General features: G+C 29.6%; 1 protein-coding gene across 1 annotated transcript in view; it reads left to right on the forward strand.

Annotated features, from left to right (window-relative positions):
• Dhc93AB (Dynein heavy chain at 93AB) overlaps positions 1 to 24,301 on the forward strand; it is a 493,152-nt gene that overhangs the window by 463,564 nt on the left and 5,287 nt on the right. Inside the window, exons 75-78 of the mRNA XM_075354875.1 lie at positions 2,779 to 2,961; positions 5,418 to 5,591; positions 16,400 to 16,548; positions 22,162 to 22,294. Of these exons, the coding sequence (XP_075210990.1) occupies positions 2,779 to 2,961; positions 5,418 to 5,591; positions 16,400 to 16,548; positions 22,162 to 22,294 (639 nt within the window). The remainder of the gene's footprint in view (positions 1 to 2,778; positions 2,962 to 5,417; positions 5,592 to 16,399; positions 16,549 to 22,161; positions 22,295 to 24,301) is intronic.

Below are 24,301 nucleotides of genomic sequence, written 5' to 3' on the forward strand. Positions count from 1 at the left end.
ATTTTGAATGTTGATTATTTCTGTTTCAAGTTCAGTTTTACTGCAAAAGATCTAACAACTTACTTTGACTGAAATCTCCTCCATATTCAATTCTTGAAAAGGTTGAGCATTAAATGACCAACTGTTTCTTTTGTTTTGAAGTCTGAAAATCAAGTTAAAATTGTCTTCAGAGCTGCTAAATTAGTTTTATATTCTTGAATTACTTCCTGATTCAATTACATCATGAGACTTAAGCAGTAGTTTGGGGGAAAGTTTCACAATTCACATCTATATTTGCTCAAATCATAGACCAACAAAAAGAATTATAGAAGACATAAAATCTGCTACAGTTTGATGAACTCTGAAGTTCCTGGTATTATTCAATTAATTTAGATCATATAAGTGAGAAATTCAAGATTCAATATCACATTAATCATGCAATTAAGGATATTCTATTTTCCTTTCAAATAAAAAAGTTTTTATTTCAGTCATAGATTGTTTTATGAAGTTACATAGATTGGATGAGAGAACCTTACTTCTATTTTAACCATCAAACTTATGTGTGCAGTAGCAGTTTTTACTACATTGACTGTGCATTTCATCTTGTAACACTGAATTCTCTTCTCTGTTGTGATTTTGAGCATAATTCATTATAGTGATCAGAACTTTAATGACATGTTCCATTTTGTTCATATAGTATTTGCAGATGCCCAATGGTAACTAAAGAAGAATAGAAAACATCCATCATTATAGTACAACTAAAGAATCCTTTTACCTGCATTCTATTGAAGGGTCACCATCACCATTAATGAATGTCAGTTCCAAACCAAGTTGTTTTCAACCATTTTACAAATCTATTGTAGATACCTTCTACAGTACATTTCAAACTCAAAATTGTTGAGAAATTTTCATTCTTGGAAAAATCTATAAACACCATTCTCACAAACACAGACTGTCCTCAACTGCTAACTCATCTAATGGTGGGAGAAAAACAAATGTAAGGTAACAAATCCAACAATCTCTTTGGCAGAGTGGTAACATCTCAGCCTTTCAATCAGAGATCCCGCATTCAAATCCCAGTCAGGCATGCCATTTTTCATACATTAAAATGTTTTATCTTCATATTCCCATGCACATGCTTCTTTGTAAGCTTCTATGATGAATTAATTCGTCAGTCAAAAAGTCAATTTTTCACAAGTGGAACTTGTATTTTTACGAAAAAAAAATAGCTATTTTAATTACAATTTCTATACAAGATCAGAAAGTTTTTCTCTTTCTTCTCATTACCAAGAGATATTTTTAATTAAAATTCTTGGTGAAGCATTATAAAATTATGTTCTATCATACTTCTTTTAAAGTGTAACTCAATAAACATTATACAATAAACTCTTGTATTTGAGCATAATAACAACAGTTTTCCTTGCACTCTGGATACAAATTTTATGCTTCGTCATTAGCATTAATTGTTGCATTCACAGATTACAAAAAACTTATTGCAAAGTTTAGCCCTTTAACATGTTAGTTATGCAGGTAACTGTGACCTCCTATCTGCATGGGCTTTTTAATAAATAAAGTACAGAAACAAACATGTTAGATGAATTTCCTTTATTTTAACTTCTGCTTAAAATATGTATATAATATTTCAAACTTAAAACATTCTAGAATACTGATTAATAGGTTTAGCATGAAAAAAGAAGGTATATAGTTAGCCTAAAAGGTTTTGTTAGTGTGACAGATCTCAAAACATGGATCTCTATGCACAAGCCAGCTTCACAGTTATACAAGCCATCAAACTTAAACCCCAAGTTATTACTATAAGTGACTTGTAATGCATCCCCAGAAAATAAATGAGTGATTCAATTAAAAATTTCATCTTGTAGGTCTACTGCATCACCAGAACCATTGTGCATTATACTACCAAATTCATCTTCATCATCAGTCTCATTTAATGTGACAATATCTAAATGTTCAGCATCAGAGAAATCAGTCTGATGTTAAGTCATCTAATAATCTTTCTACTTCAATATCAGTCACATTAGCACTACTTTCTGCCATGAATTACTACTTCTACTTACTACTAGAACTATTTTCTGCCTGAATTGTTACTTTCTACAAAAAATGTCTGTAAAACACAAATTGAAAACAAGAAATCAAGTGTACACAAATTAAAAAAAAAAATACGGTAAAGAAAGAAAACGTTACATTAACACATTAGTAAAAAGAAGATAAATTACATTATGGAAAAAACATACTGTAAACACGATGTTTTTATAGAAAAATTGTGAAAACATAAGTATAAACTGAATAACAACATTGAACAATGCAGCAGAAATCGAAGTGATGGCAGCATGGTGGGAGGAATAGGCTACAGTAACGGACTAGCTGTTTCTCTTGGCAGTTGTTACAGAAATTAGGCCTATGAGTAACATGTTATAGCCTAATGATACTATTCCCTTATATTACTAAATAAATTGAGTAAAGTCATTTTACACAGCAGCAGCTGATAGCAATACACAAAGCGTACTATTACGGCATAATGCTGTGGGACTGAATTTTCACTGCCGTAATATTACAGAAAAACACATCTAAAAATTAACATACTCATACATGTTCAGAACCATTATTTTTTATTATAATTTAGACTAATGAAAAATATAATGTGTTTGTTAATACTATGAGAATACTACTCATAGAATACATCAGATTATAATTTATTGTTAAAATAGATACACAAATGAATTTTTCCAAAACATTACAAAAAGAAAATACTGATTAATAAGCTTAATTAATTTATTTTAGGTAAAACAGATTGTTGATGAAATACTAGAGAAGTTGCCAGAAGAATTTAATATGACAGAGATAATGGGTAAGGTAGAAGAAAGAACACCATATGTAATTGTTGCATTTCAAGAATGCCAACGAATGAACCACCTGACAGGTGAAATGAAACGTTCTCTCAAGGAACTTGATCTTGGATTAAAGGTAAAAAAATTATAAATAAATAAATAAAGTCAGTAACATTTGTTTGCATAATTTTATACTTTTCCAGAAATATATCAAGAAAGCTACATTCTTAATTATTTATTCACTTTATTAATATCAGCAGACTATACTTTTCTAATCATTATTAAAAACACAGTTTTGTTAAGGAATACCACAAAACATTTCTTTTCACCATGAGAATAAAAATAAACTATTTAAGGGAAATGTTCTTTTTTTGTCTGCTTATTGCTGTTCAATAATACCGAAATCTGGTTATTTCATATTTGCTTCTGTATCAGACTTGTAGTAACATCAGGAACCTTGTTCATCATTCACCTGTTAACCGATTAGTTCCATTCTATGATAGATTTTTCTATAACTGCTTTGAATGTTTTTTTATCTGTGTAGAAATTGTTTTCAAAGGATAACATGATCAAATTATTTCAGTAACAATAAACAGCATGAAAAAATCAATTGGTTTGGGTTATTTCCCAACATTTAATAACATACCCAAGTGGCAACTGTATTTCCATAGAAAGTAAAATAATGTAAATTCCAAACTACATGATTTTATGTTATTTTAAAATGCTGAGTTGCATTTATATTTATCATAAGGAATCGATATAAAATTACTGGATAGTTACGAAAATGAAGAGATGAAATCACTCAGTTCAGAGAATCAATAACAGTTTATAAATTACAATGTACAAAGCTCAGTTCATAAATAACTTCTTAGTATTCAGTTTCTTTTAATAAAAGTTGTTTTGGTCAAAACAGAAAAAAGAAGCCAATTTTTTTCCTACTATTCATTGTTGAATTCAGCAAATGCAAGAACTAAATACCTCATTTAATTTAACTAAATTAAATGTGATTTATGTAAAGTTAACTTTATGTATTATTTTTAAAGAAATATGTACATTTTAAAAAATGTATGATTTTGTTAAAAATAAATCCATGCAGCACTGTAAATATAAGTGTATTTTTTAAAAATGATGGATTTAAACAATTGTTTCTTTTATACTATACTTTTTTATTATTACTGAATCATTATGAGTAGAGATACATTATGGATATTTTTGGAGTTTTATGTAACTATAACTAACTATAATTTCATTCATAGTTTTCTTATTGTATCACAAAATTGAAAATAAATAGTATTGAATATATCATAGACTTACAGTTTTTTTGGTACATTTAACAATGTGTAACTTAATGGAAAACTTAACAATTTTCATATCATCTTGCAGGTATTACAAATTTCTCAAATTAGATTATGAGTAGACTATTTCATATAAAGTATATTCATTAAATACTAATGACAATCTTTTATTTTAGTTATGAAAAGAAAAACTTTTTACATATATAAAAATGAATTACTGCTCATACAGGCATATTCATTCATTCATTGCAGTCTATCCCAAAACAGGGGTCATAGCAAAATTAGAATTTTTGTGGAAGGTTTGCTTAGGTTTTACATAACTCTCCAGTGGGAATATGACTGAATATATTTAATTCAGTGTGATTTTTCCACATGCCACTTGATTCCAGGTATAGGGTAAGTTTAGTTTTTTAGAAATCCTATATCTATTCTCAGGTGGCTCTTTCATTTCACGGAGAAAATGAAATGAAAATAATTGTGTCCTTCTGTTTGTAAAAAACTAATCATGCCATGTAATTCACTCAGTTGACTAGAGCAACAATGGCAAGTTTCATAATTCATCAGTCACTTTGCCAGCACTAAACTAAAGGACTACAAAGGGTGTGTTACAAGATATTGATAGCTGGTAGATACTATACATGCACAACATTGCTATTATAGTTAGTTTCTTTTTAGCAGTCATTTAGAAATAATACCATTGAGATAAAATTTTACTATAACTTAAAACAAAATTCAGCTAATTCAGAAAAATTCCAAAATTAGTTTATTAATGTACAATAATTTTTTTACTATAGATTGAATTTTTTATGTTGAGTATAAATTATATTAGTATAAATTATATTGAGTATAAATTATTTATTTTCATAGGAAATATCTACAAATTGTTTTTATGAAAGGTTATGTAAAGGCTTGTATCTATTGACTGTGACACTGGTATTTTTTCTACCTTTTACCATTTAACCAATTTTTTAATAATCATTTTATTACTTATTAAAAAATCTTCTTATTAATATATTGGTGAATAATTTAAAACAATCATAGTTTAAGCATTCTCATGCTCAAACTATGATTTTATACAATGAAGCATACACCACTGATTACAAGGTAATTATGTAAACATAAACTATCTACAAGTATTAAAAGAAACAAGTAATACTGAACCTCTACAATATTAAAACTTAAAATGACAGATTTTTTTTATGGAGACTCAATATTACACTTTCTTTTTATAAATTCTACTCATAGTTATTTTCCTGTAAACAATTTAATTAAATAAATTGAACATAAATTTTTTCAGGGTGAACTGACAATAACATCCGATATGGAGGACTTGGAGAATGCTTTATTCTTGGACCAGGTACCAGGAATCTGGACACAGCGAGCCTATCCCTCATTGTTAGGGCTGACATCTTGGTTTGCTGATCTCTTATTGCGTCTCCGTGAACTTGAGACTTGGTCTACTGATTTTGTAGTAAGAGAATCTTTTTTTTAAAAAATAACTGAATTTTTTTATATTTAGCATAAAGATTTGTATTTTAATACATCATAATTAGTAGCATGTGTTTTGTTTTTATATAATTTATTTTTGCAACTTCTTATAGGCATTTTTGACAAAAAAATACTTTAGTAATATAAACTAATTATAAGAATAAAAATTGTAATAATGTTTCTTTAAATATATAAATATTTTTTTCTAAAATTAATCCTTTCAGGAATTCTTTCAGAATTCCAGGATCCATTCAGGATGATAATTGATTTTAATTTTGACTTTTAATTTGATTTTATTAATAACTTCATATTTTATTTATGTGCAATTTTTAATTTTAATTTGCAATTTAAAAATGTTTAATTAAAAAAAAAATAGTTTTATTTCTGTTTTGATTTAATTGGAAAAGGTTCTTTTAACAATTGTAAGTCTCATGTATAATATAGAAGTTTTAATTTTAATGTGTAATTTGCAATGAACAATTTGAAAAATTATATAGAGCAACTAATGATGCGAAGTACTCGCGAAAGCACTCTTGCTTGGATTAGGAATAAGATAGGTGTCATCCTATTTTATTTTATTTTATTAATTCTGTACTTAGGTTGATCAGATTAATATAATATACATACATACATATATATATATATATATATATATATACACATACAGAACATCCCGGGAGGATTCTGCTTAACTTCATAAGCGTATTTTCTCTCATTAAAATAATAAAAAAATTTCTTATAAACATGGGTCTGAAAACACTTTGTTAGTGAGTTACAGCTAATGAAAGATTTTGCTTCGATTTCTGCTCCTCCCCTGAAATGAGGCCCTACTGAAATTCTGGGAAAGTAAATTATGAGGAAAATTTAGTGGATTGACATGAAAAATTTTTTTAAATGGATCCTAGAACTGTATTTCCATTACTTTCTATGAAATAGGGTGTAATAAACAAATAAAACTTATTGGTTAAATTGATAGAAAATTTAATTCTTACAAAAATTGAGGTAAATAAAGTCAATAAAAAATAAATAATAGCGCAAAAAAATAATGTATTCTTTAATGCAGAACAATACATACCAATATTGAAAATAATGAATTACAATTTTAGACTAAAATGAACAACCTATTGGATAAAATTATAAAAACAAAGTTAACTTCTAAAACCAAATAAAATAGCATTAATTATTCTTACATTACATAAACTGTTCAAAATGTTTGTCATCAACCCAAAAACAAATTTCAGCACAGCAAGTTACAGATAGATCGCATTTTATAGCAATGTTGGGATGTTTTTGTTTTCTTAATAGCCCACATGATTCTTTGTAAAGTTCATTAGCATTTTCTGATTTTTTTTCATACACTAACGTTTTTATATATCCCCTGTAAAGAAATCCAAGGGATTCATATCGTGTAATCTAGCTGGCCATAGTTGAGGTCCACCTTGACCAATCCAGGGGTTAGGAAATGTTTCATTCAGATAATGAATAACAGCATAACAGTATAAATAGACTGGTGTGCCATCTTGTTGGAAATGCATATCAGTTCTTGTACTGAGTGAAATACCCTCTAAAACTATTGACAACTCATTTTGAAGAATGTTCAGGTAACCATTACCTGTGATTCTACCATTGCAAATGTGAAGTCTAACAAGAATATTACCTATTATCCCACAACAGACATTTAATGAAAAACGATGCTGGAAATTAGTTTCAATGGTTTCATGAGGACTGTCATGTTTCCAAAAATGTTGTTTTGTGTATTGTTTATCCCATCTTGTATAAATGTTGCTACATTTGTAAATATCAGCAATGGAAGCACATTGTTTTGTAATAGCCATTGACAATAATTCAGCCGCAGATAGTAATTATCTTCTAGACATTGAACTGGTTAAGATGATACGGATTAGAGGCCTTCATTGTGTAATCTCCACCATACACTATTGTGGGGAATCCTCAAATGTGCAGATAATAATCTATGAGTACTGGTAGTGTCTTGGCTCTATCATACGTAAAGTCTGCTCATTCACATTTTTTCCCATTCAGATGTTAGGTTAAATATTCTGCTTTCCCTTAGGTGCTGTGAGTGTCTGCAAATACTTGCCTGTTAAGAATGTTTCGATTGGGAAATCTCTTGTCGATATTCTTCAACAGCTCATGTAGCGTTGCCGTTACAAAAACTATACATGAAATGAATGTCGGTACATGCCTGATTTGTAAACTTATATAGCATTTCTTTTTTAGTACAGAATAAATCACTTACTAATTATTGGGTCTATTGAATTAAAAAAGTATTAATTGTAACATTTTAAGTACTTACTAACAACAAATTAAATAAAACAAAAGGATTCCTTACAAATTGCGTGTTCTCTTACTACAATAAGTAAACTTATAATTTAATCAGTGTTTACTTACCTTTGTTAGATCCTGCCTGTGAGGACCGTAAAACATTGTGGTAGATTTTAGAGCGAGCATGGACTGTATTTGATGATGAAGAAATGAAACAACTCGTTGTTGACTTTGAATGATTACGTTTTATATGCCATTACTCTTGACATAATAACTAACATGATGAACTAAATTGACAATAATAAATGCTAACATAACTAGACTTGAACATTATCAAGTATACAATAATTGTAATCAAGTATACACTAATTGTGTTACTAGTAGAAAGATACGACTGCTGTTTGCAGGGTTCGGGCACCGAATGAATACAGGTTACTTATACGGGTGATTTTTTAGTCCTGTTTCCCATTTGTTAATGTCTGGTAATTTTTTTCTAAGAAAGGGAAATTTTATTTTGTGACACAAAGTTGGTAGCGCTTCTCAACCGGTATAGATACGGCAGTATGAGTTGATTCTCCTTGAACTGTGTAAACTTTTGTGCCGTTTCCGGTCGTGTTACGAACAGAATGTCTTTTACCATAGAACAACGAGTTTTCATTCTTGAACAATATTTTGCTACGAAATCGTACGCGAGTGTAATAGAATTATTTCAAATTAAATTTGTTGGTGTTCCTCTGCCAGAAAAAATGTCAATTTCTAGGCTAGCAAACCGATTTCGAAAGACAGGTAGTGTTTGCGACAGAAAACGTAGTGGTCGACCAACTCGCTTAACAGATGACGTTTTAGAGAATGTGAAAACAAGATTGCTCAATTCTCCACGGAAAAGTTTACGAAAACTTGCCCCACGCAAGTTGGTTTATCATATTCGAATGTTCAGAAAGCTGCTAAAAAATTTAAATTGTATCCGTATCGCGTACGCTTAGTCCAAGAGCTTCAGCCTCCAGATTTAAACAAGCGATTGCAATAATGCCGTTGGTTTAGGTCTCTCGTAAATGATAACGGAATCGAATTTTTAAACACAGTGTTCTTTAGTAATGAAGCTTGGATCCATCTCGATGGTTATGTGAACAGTCAAAACTGTCGAATTTGGACGGTTGAAAATTCTAACGTTTTACAAGACAAATCTTTGCATCCTGAAAAAATAGCTGTGTAATGTGCGATATCTCGTCATCGTATAGTCGGACCCATATTCTTCGAACAGACAGTAAATAGCGAAGTATACAGGAATATTGTGCGCCAATTTTGTTCCTCCTGGAACCTCCAGAACGGTATTGCTGGCTTCAGTAAGACGGCGGTACATGCCACACGTCTCGAGAAACCATGGATTTTCTGCAAGAGTTCTTTGATGATCGAATAATAAGCAAGGGCTTATGGCCTCCAAGATCCCTAGACCTCAGATCTCCTGACTACTTTTTGTGGGGCTATATTAAGTCCGAGGCCTTCAAAAACAATCCTCACACTATTGATGAACTTAAAGTCAATATTACAGACTTAATCACAAATATTTCCAATGCAACTCTTAAAAAGGTTCTGCTAATAAGCTGAAAAGAGTCCGTGCGTGTATAACCGCAAAGGGTGGGCATTTTGAGTACATTCTTTAACAATTATGTAAGTAATAGATTTTTATTAAATCTCTTTTGTAAGTAAAAAATACATTTTTTTTATTCCACCTAAATTTCCGTTTCTTAAATTACATTTAAAATTGGGTAACAGGGCTAAAAAATCACTCTGTACAATCATGACCGCTCCTTGCGGCGTCATGACGTAGGACATCGTATGATCAGAGCTTTCCGGGAAGCTCTAGTTCTCGTTAGGTACAGCACCAGACGACAAAAAGTGGAATGTAACACACCGCCCACGAATTATAATTTTATTACATTACACAAAATGAACTTAACATAGAAAATAAGAAGTGATACGTAAAATTAACGACACACTTTCAAGGTTTAAACTAAAATTAATTCAACAATACAATGTTGATGAGGGCAAAGACTACAAACAAATAAATAGAAATAAACAATTACATTAGGATGACGTTAAATAAATATCACTGATTGCATTCAGAATGACTCATGTCATCACAGTCATTTAAATTTGGAAGAACAATCAATTTGTTAATGGTTCTTTTTATTACTGTATTATTGGTTTTCACGTCCACTAATCTAACGAGTCCATCCTTACCTGGATGCACTTGAACAATTATTCCTAATTTCCACATCAGTGGAGGAAGGTTACTTTCCTTAATTATAACTACATTGCCAACATAGGCATTATTATTTGAAATTTTACACTTGTTCCTCTGCTGCAAGGAATGTAAGTAATCATTAGATAAAGTTTTTCAATAATCTTTTAGTATTTTTTTGTATAAGCTGCCACCTAGTAAGCTTATTTACATTAATGCCTGAGAAATCAGGATCAGGTAAGGAAGTTAATGGAGCGAAGGTTAAAAAATGTCGAGGAGTAAGTGAAGCGGGATCAGATGTACGCCGCCCACCATGACGGATAGGTATTTCCAACGTGGAATAGATTTCTTCCGGAGAAAAATCTGACAATATACAATTATTTTTATTTTTCAAATTATAAATGAAACGACGACAATATGAAAATTCGTTTAATGTTCGTACGAACGAAGAAAATGGTTTAAAAAGTTCGACAGTTTCTGTTGTTTGAAAAGCAGCTGAAAACATTAGTTCTGCTAGGCTTCTTCTCTTCCTTGAGCGAATCTGGCGGAATCACAGAAATGATAGGCGGATTGAATGGCCAGGCGTCCTCTTCTTGTTTCAGAAACGACGGACTATTTCACCAAAGTTGCAACGAGGTTAATGCATCCGGCATACAACCACGTAACAAGATGTCTGTGGGGTTATCCTTTCAAGAAACGTGCTTCCATAAGCATTCTTAGTTAACTCTTGAAATTCGCAAACTCTATTTGCGACGAATATCTTCCACCTATTAGGAAGCGATGACAACCAGTAAAGTACTACCTTAGAATCCGACCAAAAATGGATTGAATCAAATCTTACACCTAAAATACACGTTTATTTATTGAGATAACAGAAGAGCCGCATTCAGCTCTAACCTAGGAATAGAGATTTGCTTGACAAGCGCAACTTTATGCTTTGAACACAAGTGGTGTTTATTACTATCAGCAGATCTGATAAAAAGACAAGCACCATATGCGTACAATTTGTGACAAGCATCACAAAATCCGTGCAATTGATAACTCTTACTTAAACTAATTTTAGCTATTCTAGGAATCTTAAAATTACTTGACGATTTAAGTGGGAATACAGAGAATTCCTTCCATTTTTCAGCTAGCCGAGCGGGAAGAATATCCCATTGAAGGTTAACGCACCATAACTCTTGTATGAACACTTTAAATGGAATGGTTATAGGAGCGAATAGACCCAAAGCATCAAACAATGAAGGAATAATTGACGAAACAGATGTTTGGTGTATGAAGCGTCATTATCTTTTGGTTTGGTTTGATAAATGAAATTATCCTCTTGAGGATTCCAATACAACTTAAGTGTTTTGATATTTTCATATTTGTCTAATTTGATGAAGGAATCAGAATTGTCAAACATATCAGACACGTTTGAATGACATTTATGCAGCGGAAATCCGTATTTGTTAAGCAATAATGAGACATCATTGTATAATTCTTTTAACCGATCGATGTTGTCACAACCAGTGAGCAAATCATCGACATAAACATCTTGCTTGATTGATCGGCAAGCTTGAGGAAAGGAGGCTTCTTCATTTTGATTCGAAATTTCAATCAAACATCTCGTAGCCAGAAAACTTGAAGGTGCCAAACCGGAAGTAACTATTTGTAAATTGTATGGAATGATTGATTAGTTATTATTATCGTACCAGAGGATTCTTTGCAATGAAAAATCTTGAGGATTAATGCGAATTTGTCGATAAATTTTAGAAATATTTCCTGATAGCACGTAGCCATGAGTTCTAAAACGAATTATAATCGAAAATAAATCTTGTTGCACTACTGGTCCTGTAGCGAGACTTGAATTGAGAGATTGGCCATTCGAAATTTTCGTACCACCATCAAATACTACTCTAGTTTGGAAGATTGGTAGTGGTGGAAGATTCACGAAATACTGCGTGGCGAGGCAAATAAAAGGTTTCAGATGGAACCTTAGACTGAGATGAATCTACAGTTTGCATGTGATCTAATTCTTTGTATTCCTTCATGAGATGGAATTAATCTTCCTTAAGCTTAGCGTTTATCTGAAATCTACGATGTAACAAATTGAAACTATGCCTTGCATTTTCATAAGAATTTCCTAAAGCAAAGTTTTCCTTACGAGGAAGAGATACAACAAACCTGCCTTTATCATCACGAAATGTTTTTCACAAAAGGGTTCCTTCTTGGTCGGTAAACGATCTTCGATCTCTTCAGATCTCGAAAATGATTCTAATTGGGATGTAAGCTGTTCATTGTTAACAAAAAGCGATATTGAATCTGAATCGTTTTTCCGTTTACTAGGCTTCGTAGGAATTTGACCAGAGATTATGAAACCAAGACGAGTTTCTTGAAGTATGGTATGATTAGAATTATGAGTTTTTAATATACTTAAGCAACGAAAGATAATATTGAGCGCCTAGAAGAATGTCGATTTGCCCAGAAATATTAAAATTAGGATCGGCAAGAAAAAAGTTGAGAAGGAATTTCCCAGTCGGTTACGTTAATAAAATCATTAGGTAACAAACCTGTAACAGATGGCAGTATATGACATTTTAAAGTAAAATTAAAGTTTTCATACCTAGAATTAATATTTAAATCAACACTTAGCTTCCTAGAGCGAGTATGGACTGTATTTGATGATGAAGAAATGAAACAACTCCTTGTTGACTTTGAATGATTACGTTTAATATGTCGTTACTCTTGACTTAATAACTAACATGATAAACTAAATTGACAATAATAAATGCTAACATAACTAGATTTGAACATTATCAAGTATACTATTAGTAACACTAATTGTCCATCCAGATGAAATGAAAGATACGACTCCTTTTTGCAGGTTTTGGGCGCCAAATGAATACAGGTTACTTATACAATCATGACCGCTCCTTGCGGCATCATGAGGTAGAACATCGTATGATCAGAGCTTTCCGGAAAGTTCTAGCTCTCACTAGGTAGCAGCACCAGACGACTAAAAGTGGAACGTAACAACCATATAATAAAGCTTATTAGAGTTTTTCCAGTAATGTCTTATTTTTAGTTGAATAAAAACAAGAACTGATTTAAATGAGTAAGTTAACACTAATTTATTTTTAAGATAACTATTGAGAATACTTGGTCTAACAGATTTCAGATACTGACACATATTGGTGCATTTAATTGCACACATGTCAGGATTAAAAACCATTTGCATTTGGAGATGATTATATTAACAGGAAAGAATTCAGGAGCCTCAATGTGCAAGTCACTTGTGATTCAAATGAAATCATTAGTTATGTAAACACTCAGCAACCTGGAAGCATACATTATTCCAGGATTTGGACTCTTGAGTTCAGTATATTAGATTACATCATAATTTAAAGGTAATTTCTGCTTGCTTGGATATTGCAGGTATGGAATTTCACCATGGTTGTTAACACCATTTAAAAACCCTATCAATAGAAAACAAGAACTGTTCAATGTTAAGCATCTAAGAAGAGGGTCATAGTTGAATGAGTATTCAGCCAGCTTGAGCAAAAATATCCCATTTTAAGAAAGAAAGTGAAAGTATCTTTAGAAAAAGTTCCAAAAATAATTATTTGTTGTACTGTGTTACACATTAGCGAATGTATACAGGATAATTTTGAATATTCTGAAGAAAAAACAGTAGACACCTACAAAGAATATGCTGATGGAAACGAAGTAGATAACATGAGGCAAAAAAACCAGCTAAAATGCCAGGAAACACTGGAAACAATGTTTTCTCATTAGATACAAAACCAAGGTTAACAATTGTTTTATTTTTATTTTTTAAAATAATTGTAATCTAATTCGCTTATTGTCACATCTGTATTTTTGATTATTACTAACAAAATGAATTATAAATTTATAAAAAAAAACAATAGATAAATACTACAAAAATAAATAACCTATAAAAAATAAATGAATGTATAAGAAATGACGCCTAAGAGTAGCTCACTTGGTAAGGTGTCTAACTGAATTACCTGAATCGAACCTGGGACTTCAATTTTTGTACAATCAACTGATGATTCAGTTCAACAATTTACCAACTGTGTAGTATCAGATTTGGCCCTAGCTGATATTCTATCAATGATAAGTTGTTCCTTTTTTGCTTGCAACCTGGCAGTATTTAGTTGCTCAAGTAAAACAAGATGGAGTTCTGATGTAAACAAATTTTCAATTTCTTTTGTTTTTAAGCAGAACTTTTTCTTTTGCCATATAATTATTGTAATCTCTGCAGGTGGTAATTCAAAATGTACACTTTCATTCTGCTTTTCACGATCCAAATTCCAATCTAACAAAGTTTGTGGATCACATATGCCAGTATTGCTGCCTCCTGCAATTTTCCGGAAAATCGGACTTTCTTTGTAATTTATCATTTCTAGAAATGCTTTTTCCCATTTAAGAAGTTTAATCTTTTTGTTTCCTGTAGTATTTCATTTTGTTTTCCATTTTATGTTTGTCTTCATATTATTAAGAAGTTTTTTTAACTTTTCTACAATACCTACAATATAATCTTTCCCAGAACTTCTGAAAAATTCATTTTTATTTCTATTTATGCCTTTTCTTTGGTCTGTACAATTGCCGGGATCATGGATTTATTGAAAATGACAGCATGATCTTTTAAAAAGCTTTCCAAGTGAAAGCCGTCCACAGCTAGTATCTGCAGCCAATTCTTCCTTACTCGAAGATATGTTTAATACTTAATACTTCTATTCACAATATTAAATTATTAGATAAAATCCTATGTCTTAAAAGAATTATAGCTATAGCTATAGCTAAATATATATGTTATGTTACTGAAATCACTCATATATTCTATTAATATTAAGAGAGTACTTACAAATCAAGTAAATAAGAGAATATATAACCACCTCAAAAATTTTCCAGTATTTATTTTTAGATAAGTTTGATTTATTCAATTACAAGTGGTAACTTATGCTTAAAAATGTTCACTAACTGCAATAAGTAGTCGCTTAACAGTACTAATTATTTTTATTCAATAGACATATTATTAATAGCTTTTAAAATCAGTGCAAATGGACAACTTAAATACACATAAATCATAAATTAAATTAAATTTTATATGAAAATTAACTTCTCAATAACAAATACAACACACTGAAGCAAGATTATGAATCATAACCACAATGTTTGAAAATTTTGTTTGAGAACTTTGCTCTCTGAGACATGAAATACAGACTACTAATATTGTACAGCATTACAGTGCTTCAAGTGAAGAATTAATGACTAATAATTAAAAAATAACATCATAATACTACAGGCAGACAAATACAAATTAGCATAATTTTTCTCTTATTGTATCACATAAAAGTACAACTAAATTGCTGTTGTGGAATGTTATTAGTAGATAATTTACAACCATTTCCTCAGAATTAAACTCTCAATCAATTTAACCAATAAGTTTTGTTTGTTATTAACAAAGCTAAAAAGCTGAGTTTTTCAACTCAATTTTTTTGTTGATTACATCCAAAATAATGGTGATACAATTGTGAGACCCATTTTTTAACTTTTTCAGGTCAAAACCATAAGAAATCATCAAATTCACCCTTTAATTTACCTTCCCAGAATTTCAGTAGGGCTTCATTTAATAGAGGAGCAGAAATCAAGGTGAAATCTTTCACTAGCTGTAACTTACAAATGAAGTGTATCCAGACCCATATTTGTATGAGCTTTTTTCATTATTTTAATGAGAGAAATACACCTATAAAGTTTAGCGCTATCCTTTGGATGTGTGTGTGTTTGTGTGTGTGTGTGTGTGTGTGTGTGTGTGTGTGTGTGTGTGTGTGTGTGTGTGTGTGTGTGTGTGTGTGTGCGTGTGTGCATGTGTGTGTGCACGTGTGTGTATATATATATATATATGTACATACACACATAGATATACTATATATATATTTTTTTCTTATTTTTTAAATATACTTTCTTTTAAATATAAATCATATTACACTCCATTTATATAAACCGTTTATATACAAACCTAAATTCAGTATTTAATTTTTATTTTTAATTAAAATTTTGTTATAATAACTAACTATTTAGTTATTATAATTAACTATTTATTTTTATTTATGATTTTTTTCTAATATTTATTGGTTTTTTTTTTTTGGTGGCCGAAACGTTTTCACATTATCATCCCCTGGAATATTTTATTTCGTTGTAATATTAAAATTATTGACATTACTAAATAATAACATTATTTCAATATTCTTCTTTTTTAGTTGCCATCATCTGTGTGGTTGGCAGGTTTCTTCAATCCACAATCATTCTTGACAGCAATTATGCAAATAACAGCTCGTAAAAATGAACTACCCTTGGATAAAATGTGTCTGCAGTGCGATGTTACAAAGAAACAAAAAGAAGAATCCACGTCAGTATATTTAAAAAAAAAAAACACATGTTTATCAGTTATAAATAAATAGGTGAATTAGAATAGAGCAGTAGTATTAGTCACTCAAAAACACATAATGCAACCTATATAATTATTCACCTATTGGGAACAGTTTGTAACAAACTTAACCAATAATTTCTCGACCATTTGAAAATTATTTTTATGAGGGTGTTTGTACTGAACCTTTTTTGTTTTTTCGATTGCAATTAACTATTTTCTTTACCACACCTAATTTTTTTCCCGAACAATCAGATTTACCTATATAATATTAAGAAAATATTATTTATTCATTTATGTTACAGAAAAGTAAATATTTTATGGTGAAGTTCCCAACACTTCTTTGTTTTTATCATCATCACAACTTTCAGTAGAAGAGCAGTCATTAGTAGTAAACCATTCTGTAGTAACATCTAAATGTTCCTGTTCATAATAATCTTCTTCAGCCCTTATTCGTTTATCATCAGCAGTAACCCAATCATCCTTGAGATAAAATTAATTTTTTTTTTTAAATTCTCAGTGTCTTATATTTGAGATCTCTTTTTTTAGGGTTAATTTTACCATTCCTGAAATTAGTTATAGGTAAGCAAAGAATTATATATCAGAGTGACTTCACAATTATCCAATTAAAATTTTTTTTTGTTTGTACCCTTATGAAGTTTTATTAATGATATAGTTCTGACTGATGCCAAATATGTTTTTCTGTTAATTGCAATGTAATTATATGGTAAATTTGGTATTAACTGAATTTTAACCCAGTGCACGCAATTATTAGAATTCATTTGATTGTAATAAACCCCAGATGCTGTTCCCGCCTGCCAAATTATGAATACATTAAGAATGAATCTTATGTCACCTCCATTGCGAGTGATAATGCTCTTTTTCCATTTAGTAAGCTCTTTCTGGAGTCGTCACTATTATCCAGAACAGCTTTTATTAGATATGTGTGAAGAAAAAATGTAAGATTCATCTAAGTTAACAATCGATCATATTTCTTCCCTATACTGTTTAATTAATGATGTAAGAGGCAATCACTTGCCTCTTACATCATTTATTTTAGTTAATAATTTCTTATTATTTTTATTTGCTTCCATGAGAATCCTAATACTTTCAATACATTTCTTAAAATTGGTATGATTCCTATATGGTCTACACTTCTCTTTAATGTTTCACAGATTGATTTTAAGGTTGAAGACATTTTTCATCTTTGTAAAAGTCATGAACAGTTCGCTTCACAATGTATTAATTAGTCATCCAATTTTTCTACCAGTTTTTCTCTCACTCTTTTTTGGAAATTTGAAGCTAACACATGTAGCCTATCGAGATATTGAATTATTTTTTTTTTTACAGACAAAATACATAACAAAAACACTACATGCAGTAATTGTTCTCTGTGTGAGCTTTTTTTGCTAATGTATTGATCTATATGATTCCTCCAACATAAATTCACTTATGTGTCACAGCATTTCCTGAGCTTAACTGCAATTTTATCCTTCAAGTTAATTTAGAACCGAAGTTTGAAGACCTTTTCTCTTTTCAGTAAAAACAAAAATTAAAATGTTTATTAACTATTAAAGTTGTTACTAAAAAATAAAACTATGTAAAAAACTACAAAAATGTAAATGAAACTATAAATACAATTAAATTAAGAGGAAATTAACACAAACTGTAATTTATGTATTGTACATAGATTCAGCCTTGCGTTAACTACATAACACACTGAATAGAAAAAGTATAGACAATCAATAGAGAAGGACATGACTAATGATCAGACTGTTGTAAATCAAATTGCACCAGATAAGAAATGAGTAGTAGGTTCATGCTGCCTAAGGTAGGTACTTCTTTTATATCATCATATCATTCTCATTCATTCTCTGAAGTAATACCTTATGGTGGTTCCAGAGGCTAAACAGAAAAAGAGAGAGAGAAGGTAGGTTCATGTAATACAGCAATTCCAATGTACTACAGTGATGAGTTTAGTTTTGGTGTGACAATGTAAATCTAATTTTACTCCACCCTCCCTTTCTGTCAGCTTGCTTTGCATCATTGAATTAATTCCACTATACCTATATATTTATCACTTACAAGTTATTTTATTATACCTGTGCAAATGATAATTTTAATTTTTGTATAACTTTTCAATTCAAATGGAAGAACTGGATTGTGTCATACTAAATATTTGTATTGATTCAATGGAAACTCCCAAAATAAATTTTTTAAATCTTCAATTATTTTAAATCATATATGAGTATTGTGTAATTTAAGAACTTATATTGATATAAAAACAAAAATATTATCTTAAAAATAGTTCTTCTGCTTTAAAGAGAAACGACTGCTTTTCTATAACATTACAGAAACATCAGTAGTGTAATTTACTGGATTTAATCTAAAACATATGACTGATTACATGGGCATGCTTTTGTACAATGTGAAAATATCCGTGACTGATTATTCAAATAATTTCTCTGTTCTTTTATAACATCAATTTTCTTAAATCTATATGTAGCAGAGAGAAACAGGAAATAATGATGAAACTACCTTTAAACACTATTTATTGTACATTAAGTACTACCCAAGTTATATGGTGACCCTCAGAACAGTCTGCTAGACTGATGGTGCCAGTACAGTAACCTGGTGTAATATTACATAAATCCCTTCTAGCAACCTCGAAATTGAAGGAGACCTAAAAAATCTGCACCTAAAACTATCTCACTAGTAGCCAGTATTATTAAAGGTAGTACTCTCGTAACTCCTGATCTAATATTACTCTTTTCTCATTTAAGAGTTTCTAACTTTTCTACCTCTTTATTGTTATATCTGTCGCAGGATTTTTTGAATTCAATGAAGGAATATAAATTAGCTTGTTTTTCCTGCTTATCCACCATTACAATATAAGGTTTATTATAAGGGATCAAGAAATCATTAATAGCTCCTCTACTCCTATAGATCAACTCTCATTTGAGGGCTTACCAGCACAGTAAGGCATCCACTCATGAAACAAGCCTGACTTTAATACATAGTCACTTCCACAATTTTATTACAAAAGTCTCTTTCATATTTTATAATTTATAAATATATATATTTAAAAAATGTATAAAAATACTACTAAAATACTATATATATATATATATATTACACACAATATAATAAAAATAAAAGTAAATTAAACAAAGAAATAGATAATATAAAAACAAATTTTTAAACATAATGGTTATAATGTTTCTTTAATTGATAATATATATACAAAAAACAAATTTCAGAAATTAATAATATCACAACTCTTACACCTATAAATGATACACAAAAAATTGACGTATATTTAAAATATTTATGCTCTGATAAAGTAGTTGAAAATATAACTAATATTTATGATAAAAGTAAATTTAAACCAGCATACTAGACAAACAATCACATAAAATATTTTTAAAATAACAATCACAATGACACACATATATATATATATTTTTTTTTTGTAAAATTAATAGGTCTTTTAAAACTAGATTTTTAGAACACATTAGATATTATAAAAATGGTAAATTGGGTTTATCTAATGTTGCTGACCACCTTATTAACAAACATTCTATATCTGATATTCAGACAAATTTGGAAATAATAAAATCTAATTTAAATAATAATAGTAAAAGTTTGAACATTTTGGAGAGATTTTATATATATAAGTACAAAAGATTTTCCAACTTGATCACCTTTAAGACAGAGTATGAAGATGACACTATTAAAAAGCAGCAACAGATGACAGCACGTTTTTAGATAAAAATAAATATAATCAGAATGTATATAAATAATTTCAAATCCACTCAGTAATGTAATATTGGCTGGCCAGGTACAAGGTATAAATCTTCTAATTATTTTATTTTTAAAGTAAATTTTAATTTTTAATTCTTAATTGACGTCACATTTAAATATATGTAATAATTTTATTTAATTGACTTCATATTTTCTATATATGATAGTAATTTTATCTTTTAATTTTTTCTAAAAAAAATATATGTTAAATATGTTTTGATATATAATTTTATATACAACTGATGATGCGGGATCCCGCGAAAGTGGTATTGGAATAAAAATAAGGTAAGTGTCATTTAATTTACTTTGTAATTCTGTGCTTAGATTGTTCAAGTTGGTTTTTGATTATAAAAAATACAATATATTGGTACAGAGGAATATGGGTCTTATAAGTATTGACTTTAGGAAAATACATATATGTTTGTATCAGCTTTTATAAATCAATTTTGTTATAATCATATATCATACTGACAGATCTTCAGCAAAATTTTAGGAAAATCTTTCTACTGATAAGGCTACTTTCCAATTTTTAGAAAATATTAAAAAAATCATCCCTTTTTTTTAATTTTTGCAATCTCAAAACATTGAAAGCATTTAATTTAGTTCCACAATTTTTATTAACAAAATCTTTGTTAGTAAAGAATCAGGGAAAGTGCTTAAAGCATTTCTTACTGGCCTTACCCATACAGCTGAAACTTCAGACTAGTATAAAATATACATCTTTTGAAGATGTATAAAGTGAGATGCCAATCCTCACTTACATGAATACATTCACACATATGAATCATGTAAACCAACATTTAGCTAATTAAAAATGCTAACGTATCCATGAGTTTATGTTGCAAATGTGAAGTCTTTTGCTAAATAAAATAGTCACTTATTTCTAAAAATTAAAATCCATTTGTATAAACTAGACAATAATTATTATGTATTTGTTCAGTGCATATGTATCTGACATAATCTTAACAATGTTTACCAGAGGCTTCCTTGAATGTATATTTTTCATGACTCAGATTACTTCATCCTGAATAGCTCATGAAGTCTGTGTCTTCAAGAAGTTATTTTATCACTACTATTGAAGGTGAGTGGTATCAGAAGAAAGGGTATCTTTCTTACAGATCCTTACCACATTTTTCAAATTGCTTCTGAAGTTTTATAATTAGCATAACTACACTCCAGATTTTTTATTACCACAAAAACAAATTAAATGAGACGTATGTGAGGACTTCTTGAATGGTATTTGAATGTTGTCAACAAATATAATCCTTCGAATGAGATTCTCTAAAATCAAATGTCAAAGCCGTACTACCAAACTAAAAGTACATAGCCTGTTTATTCCTCTATGTTTATTATTTTCCAATAAGTTAGCCTACAACAAACAATTCTTCTTGAATGAAGAACCCCTTTCAAACTTTGCTGTTAAAACAGTTTTTTTTCCTGCTCTACCTCGTTTTAAATAAATCTTATATACTTATAGTTCTATCTCTTCTACGGCCCCTTAAACACTGCTGATTTCTTACAATTCATTTGTATCGTATCTGTAACTGATTTTTTAGTAAATATAATGTTTTATTTTTATTATGAATTAAATATTTATTTTAGGAATATAAAATTAAAAAGAAAATTAAATTTATTAAATTGTTCATTTTATTACTTTTAATTTTTCATTATCACATAATACATGAAATAAGCAGATTTTATACAAAATACTAACTTTAATAATAAAATAAAAACCTGATCAGATTTACCATTTCTTGAGTAAGTTTTATTTTTAATTTGTATACTGTAAAGGTCAGCACCAAGAGAAGGAGCTTATGTACACGGACTGTTCATGGAGGGAGCTAGATGGGATGTACTGCAAGGAGTAATTTTGGATTCAAAACTGAAAGACTTATTTCCACCAATGCCAGTCATTAACATAAGGGTATTGTACTTAAATTATTTTAGGTTACTATCAACTTATTGTAAGTTGTAATATTGATATTGTAAAGAAATATGTAATCAGGGTATCTTCAGGCAGCTTTATCTAGTAGCACAATTAATTATTCAAATGTATTTAGTCACATTATTATTATTATTATTATTATTATTATTATTATTATTATTATTATTATTATTATTATTATTATTATTACTATTACTATGTATCTAGTCAGAGTAACCCAGCTTCGCTTGATTAGTGATTGTACAAATATCTACTATTACTATCATATGGTACTAATATCACCAGTCATGTACTAATACACGTACTCATAATATATACCCATCAATATATACTCATCATATGATACTAATATCACCTATTTTTAGAAGCAAAAGATTTTAACCTCACAAAAAGTAATGTAAGTAATAAATTTACCCATAAAAGAATATTTATCAGACTAAACAGGCACAACTTAATTAACTTTTCAAATGCACTAGATCATATGATCAAGAAATAAAAAAAAGGTTTTTCAAGAAAATTTGTCTTAAATTTAAGATGCATTAACAGTTTTTATTGGAGAATTTATAAAGCACATTCCGAATGAATCATAAAAAGTCGAACCTCAACTTGTAATTAAAAAAAAAATTTTTAATTAGTCGTAAAAATACTTTTTACATAATTTTAAATACTCATAAAAATTTTACGAGTGTTAGAACATATTATATCTGCTCTGTTTTAACAAGTATAATTGGTTTCATTTAAATGTATTTTCAGTGATAAATTAAAAAAAAAATCCCTTTCGGCACACTGTAAGACGCAGGTAGATTTCACCAGTGCTAAGTAGGGGGATAAAACAAATCAGCTGATTTGGAAGTCGAGAGTTCCAGCATTCAAGTCCTAGTAAAATCAATTATTTTTACACAGATTCGAACACTCGATCGTGGATACTGGTGTTCTTTGGTGGTTGGGTTTCAATTAACCACACATCTCAGGAATGGTCGAACTCAGACTGTACAAGACTATACATCATTTACACACATACATATCATACTCATTCATCCTCTGAAGTATTATCTGAACCGTAATTACAGGAGGCTAAACAGGAAAAAGAAAGAAAAAGAAGGGGATGAAAAAGATTTCCACCTTAAAGTTAAGATAAACTTCAAATTTACTCAATACGACAATAGTTGCATATGAAAAAAGTTTCCACGTGTTTAGTATACAACAAGCTCCATCTTACAATTCCAGCAATATTTTGGTCATATCAAAAATTGTTTCAGACAGAAGTTTTAGGTAATATTTAGAGAACTAATGACCATTTTAAACCAATTCGATACTGTGCCTATTAAGGAAGGTATGATTTTTTTTTATCTTTGAAAACCCATTTTTTCAATTCCCTGGGCCAGTGGTTGATGATATAAAAAAACTTTACTTACATAAATTTTAGGCCCTTATCCAAAAAATAGTAAGAACTTTAAATGAATTCAATATTTTACCTAATAAGAAAGTTACAGCAATATTTTGTTTTTTTCAAAAAAGCCTCCGCATTTCCACCCCCATGGTTCAGTTTTGGCTGTTAACAAACTTGACCGAGATTTTGGAACGAGTTATTTTTAAGGAACAATTTGAAAGCGATTGGCACAAAATTACGGCAGTTATCGTGTCCACAAGAAAGTGAAATATACATATATATGTATATAAATGTACTTATATAAACTTTTGAGCTGACAGTGGTTTTGGAGTCTGGGGGATGTGAAATTAAAAGTATTATTACCCATAATTAACAATAATAATAATATTGCAATTTTCAAGCTATTTTTTTAATGTTTTCTGTTTTCAAGGTAAGTAAAAAACTTAATGGTGTTGAAGGTTAGACCTCTTGCCATTTTACTAATTCTAGGTGCTTAGTTCCACAAGTTCTCTAAACTGAAAAAATTGGTATATAGTGAAATTCAAAATGTTATTTTAAGAATGAATTTTGGGAAAAAATAGTAACAATTGTATAAA

The sequence above is a fragment of the Lycorma delicatula genome, chromosome 1 (assembly GCF_047948215.1).
Source record: "Lycorma delicatula isolate Av1 chromosome 1, ASM4794821v1, whole genome shotgun sequence".
Lineage (NCBI taxonomy): Eukaryota > Metazoa > Arthropoda > Insecta > Hemiptera > Fulgoridae > Lycorma > Lycorma delicatula.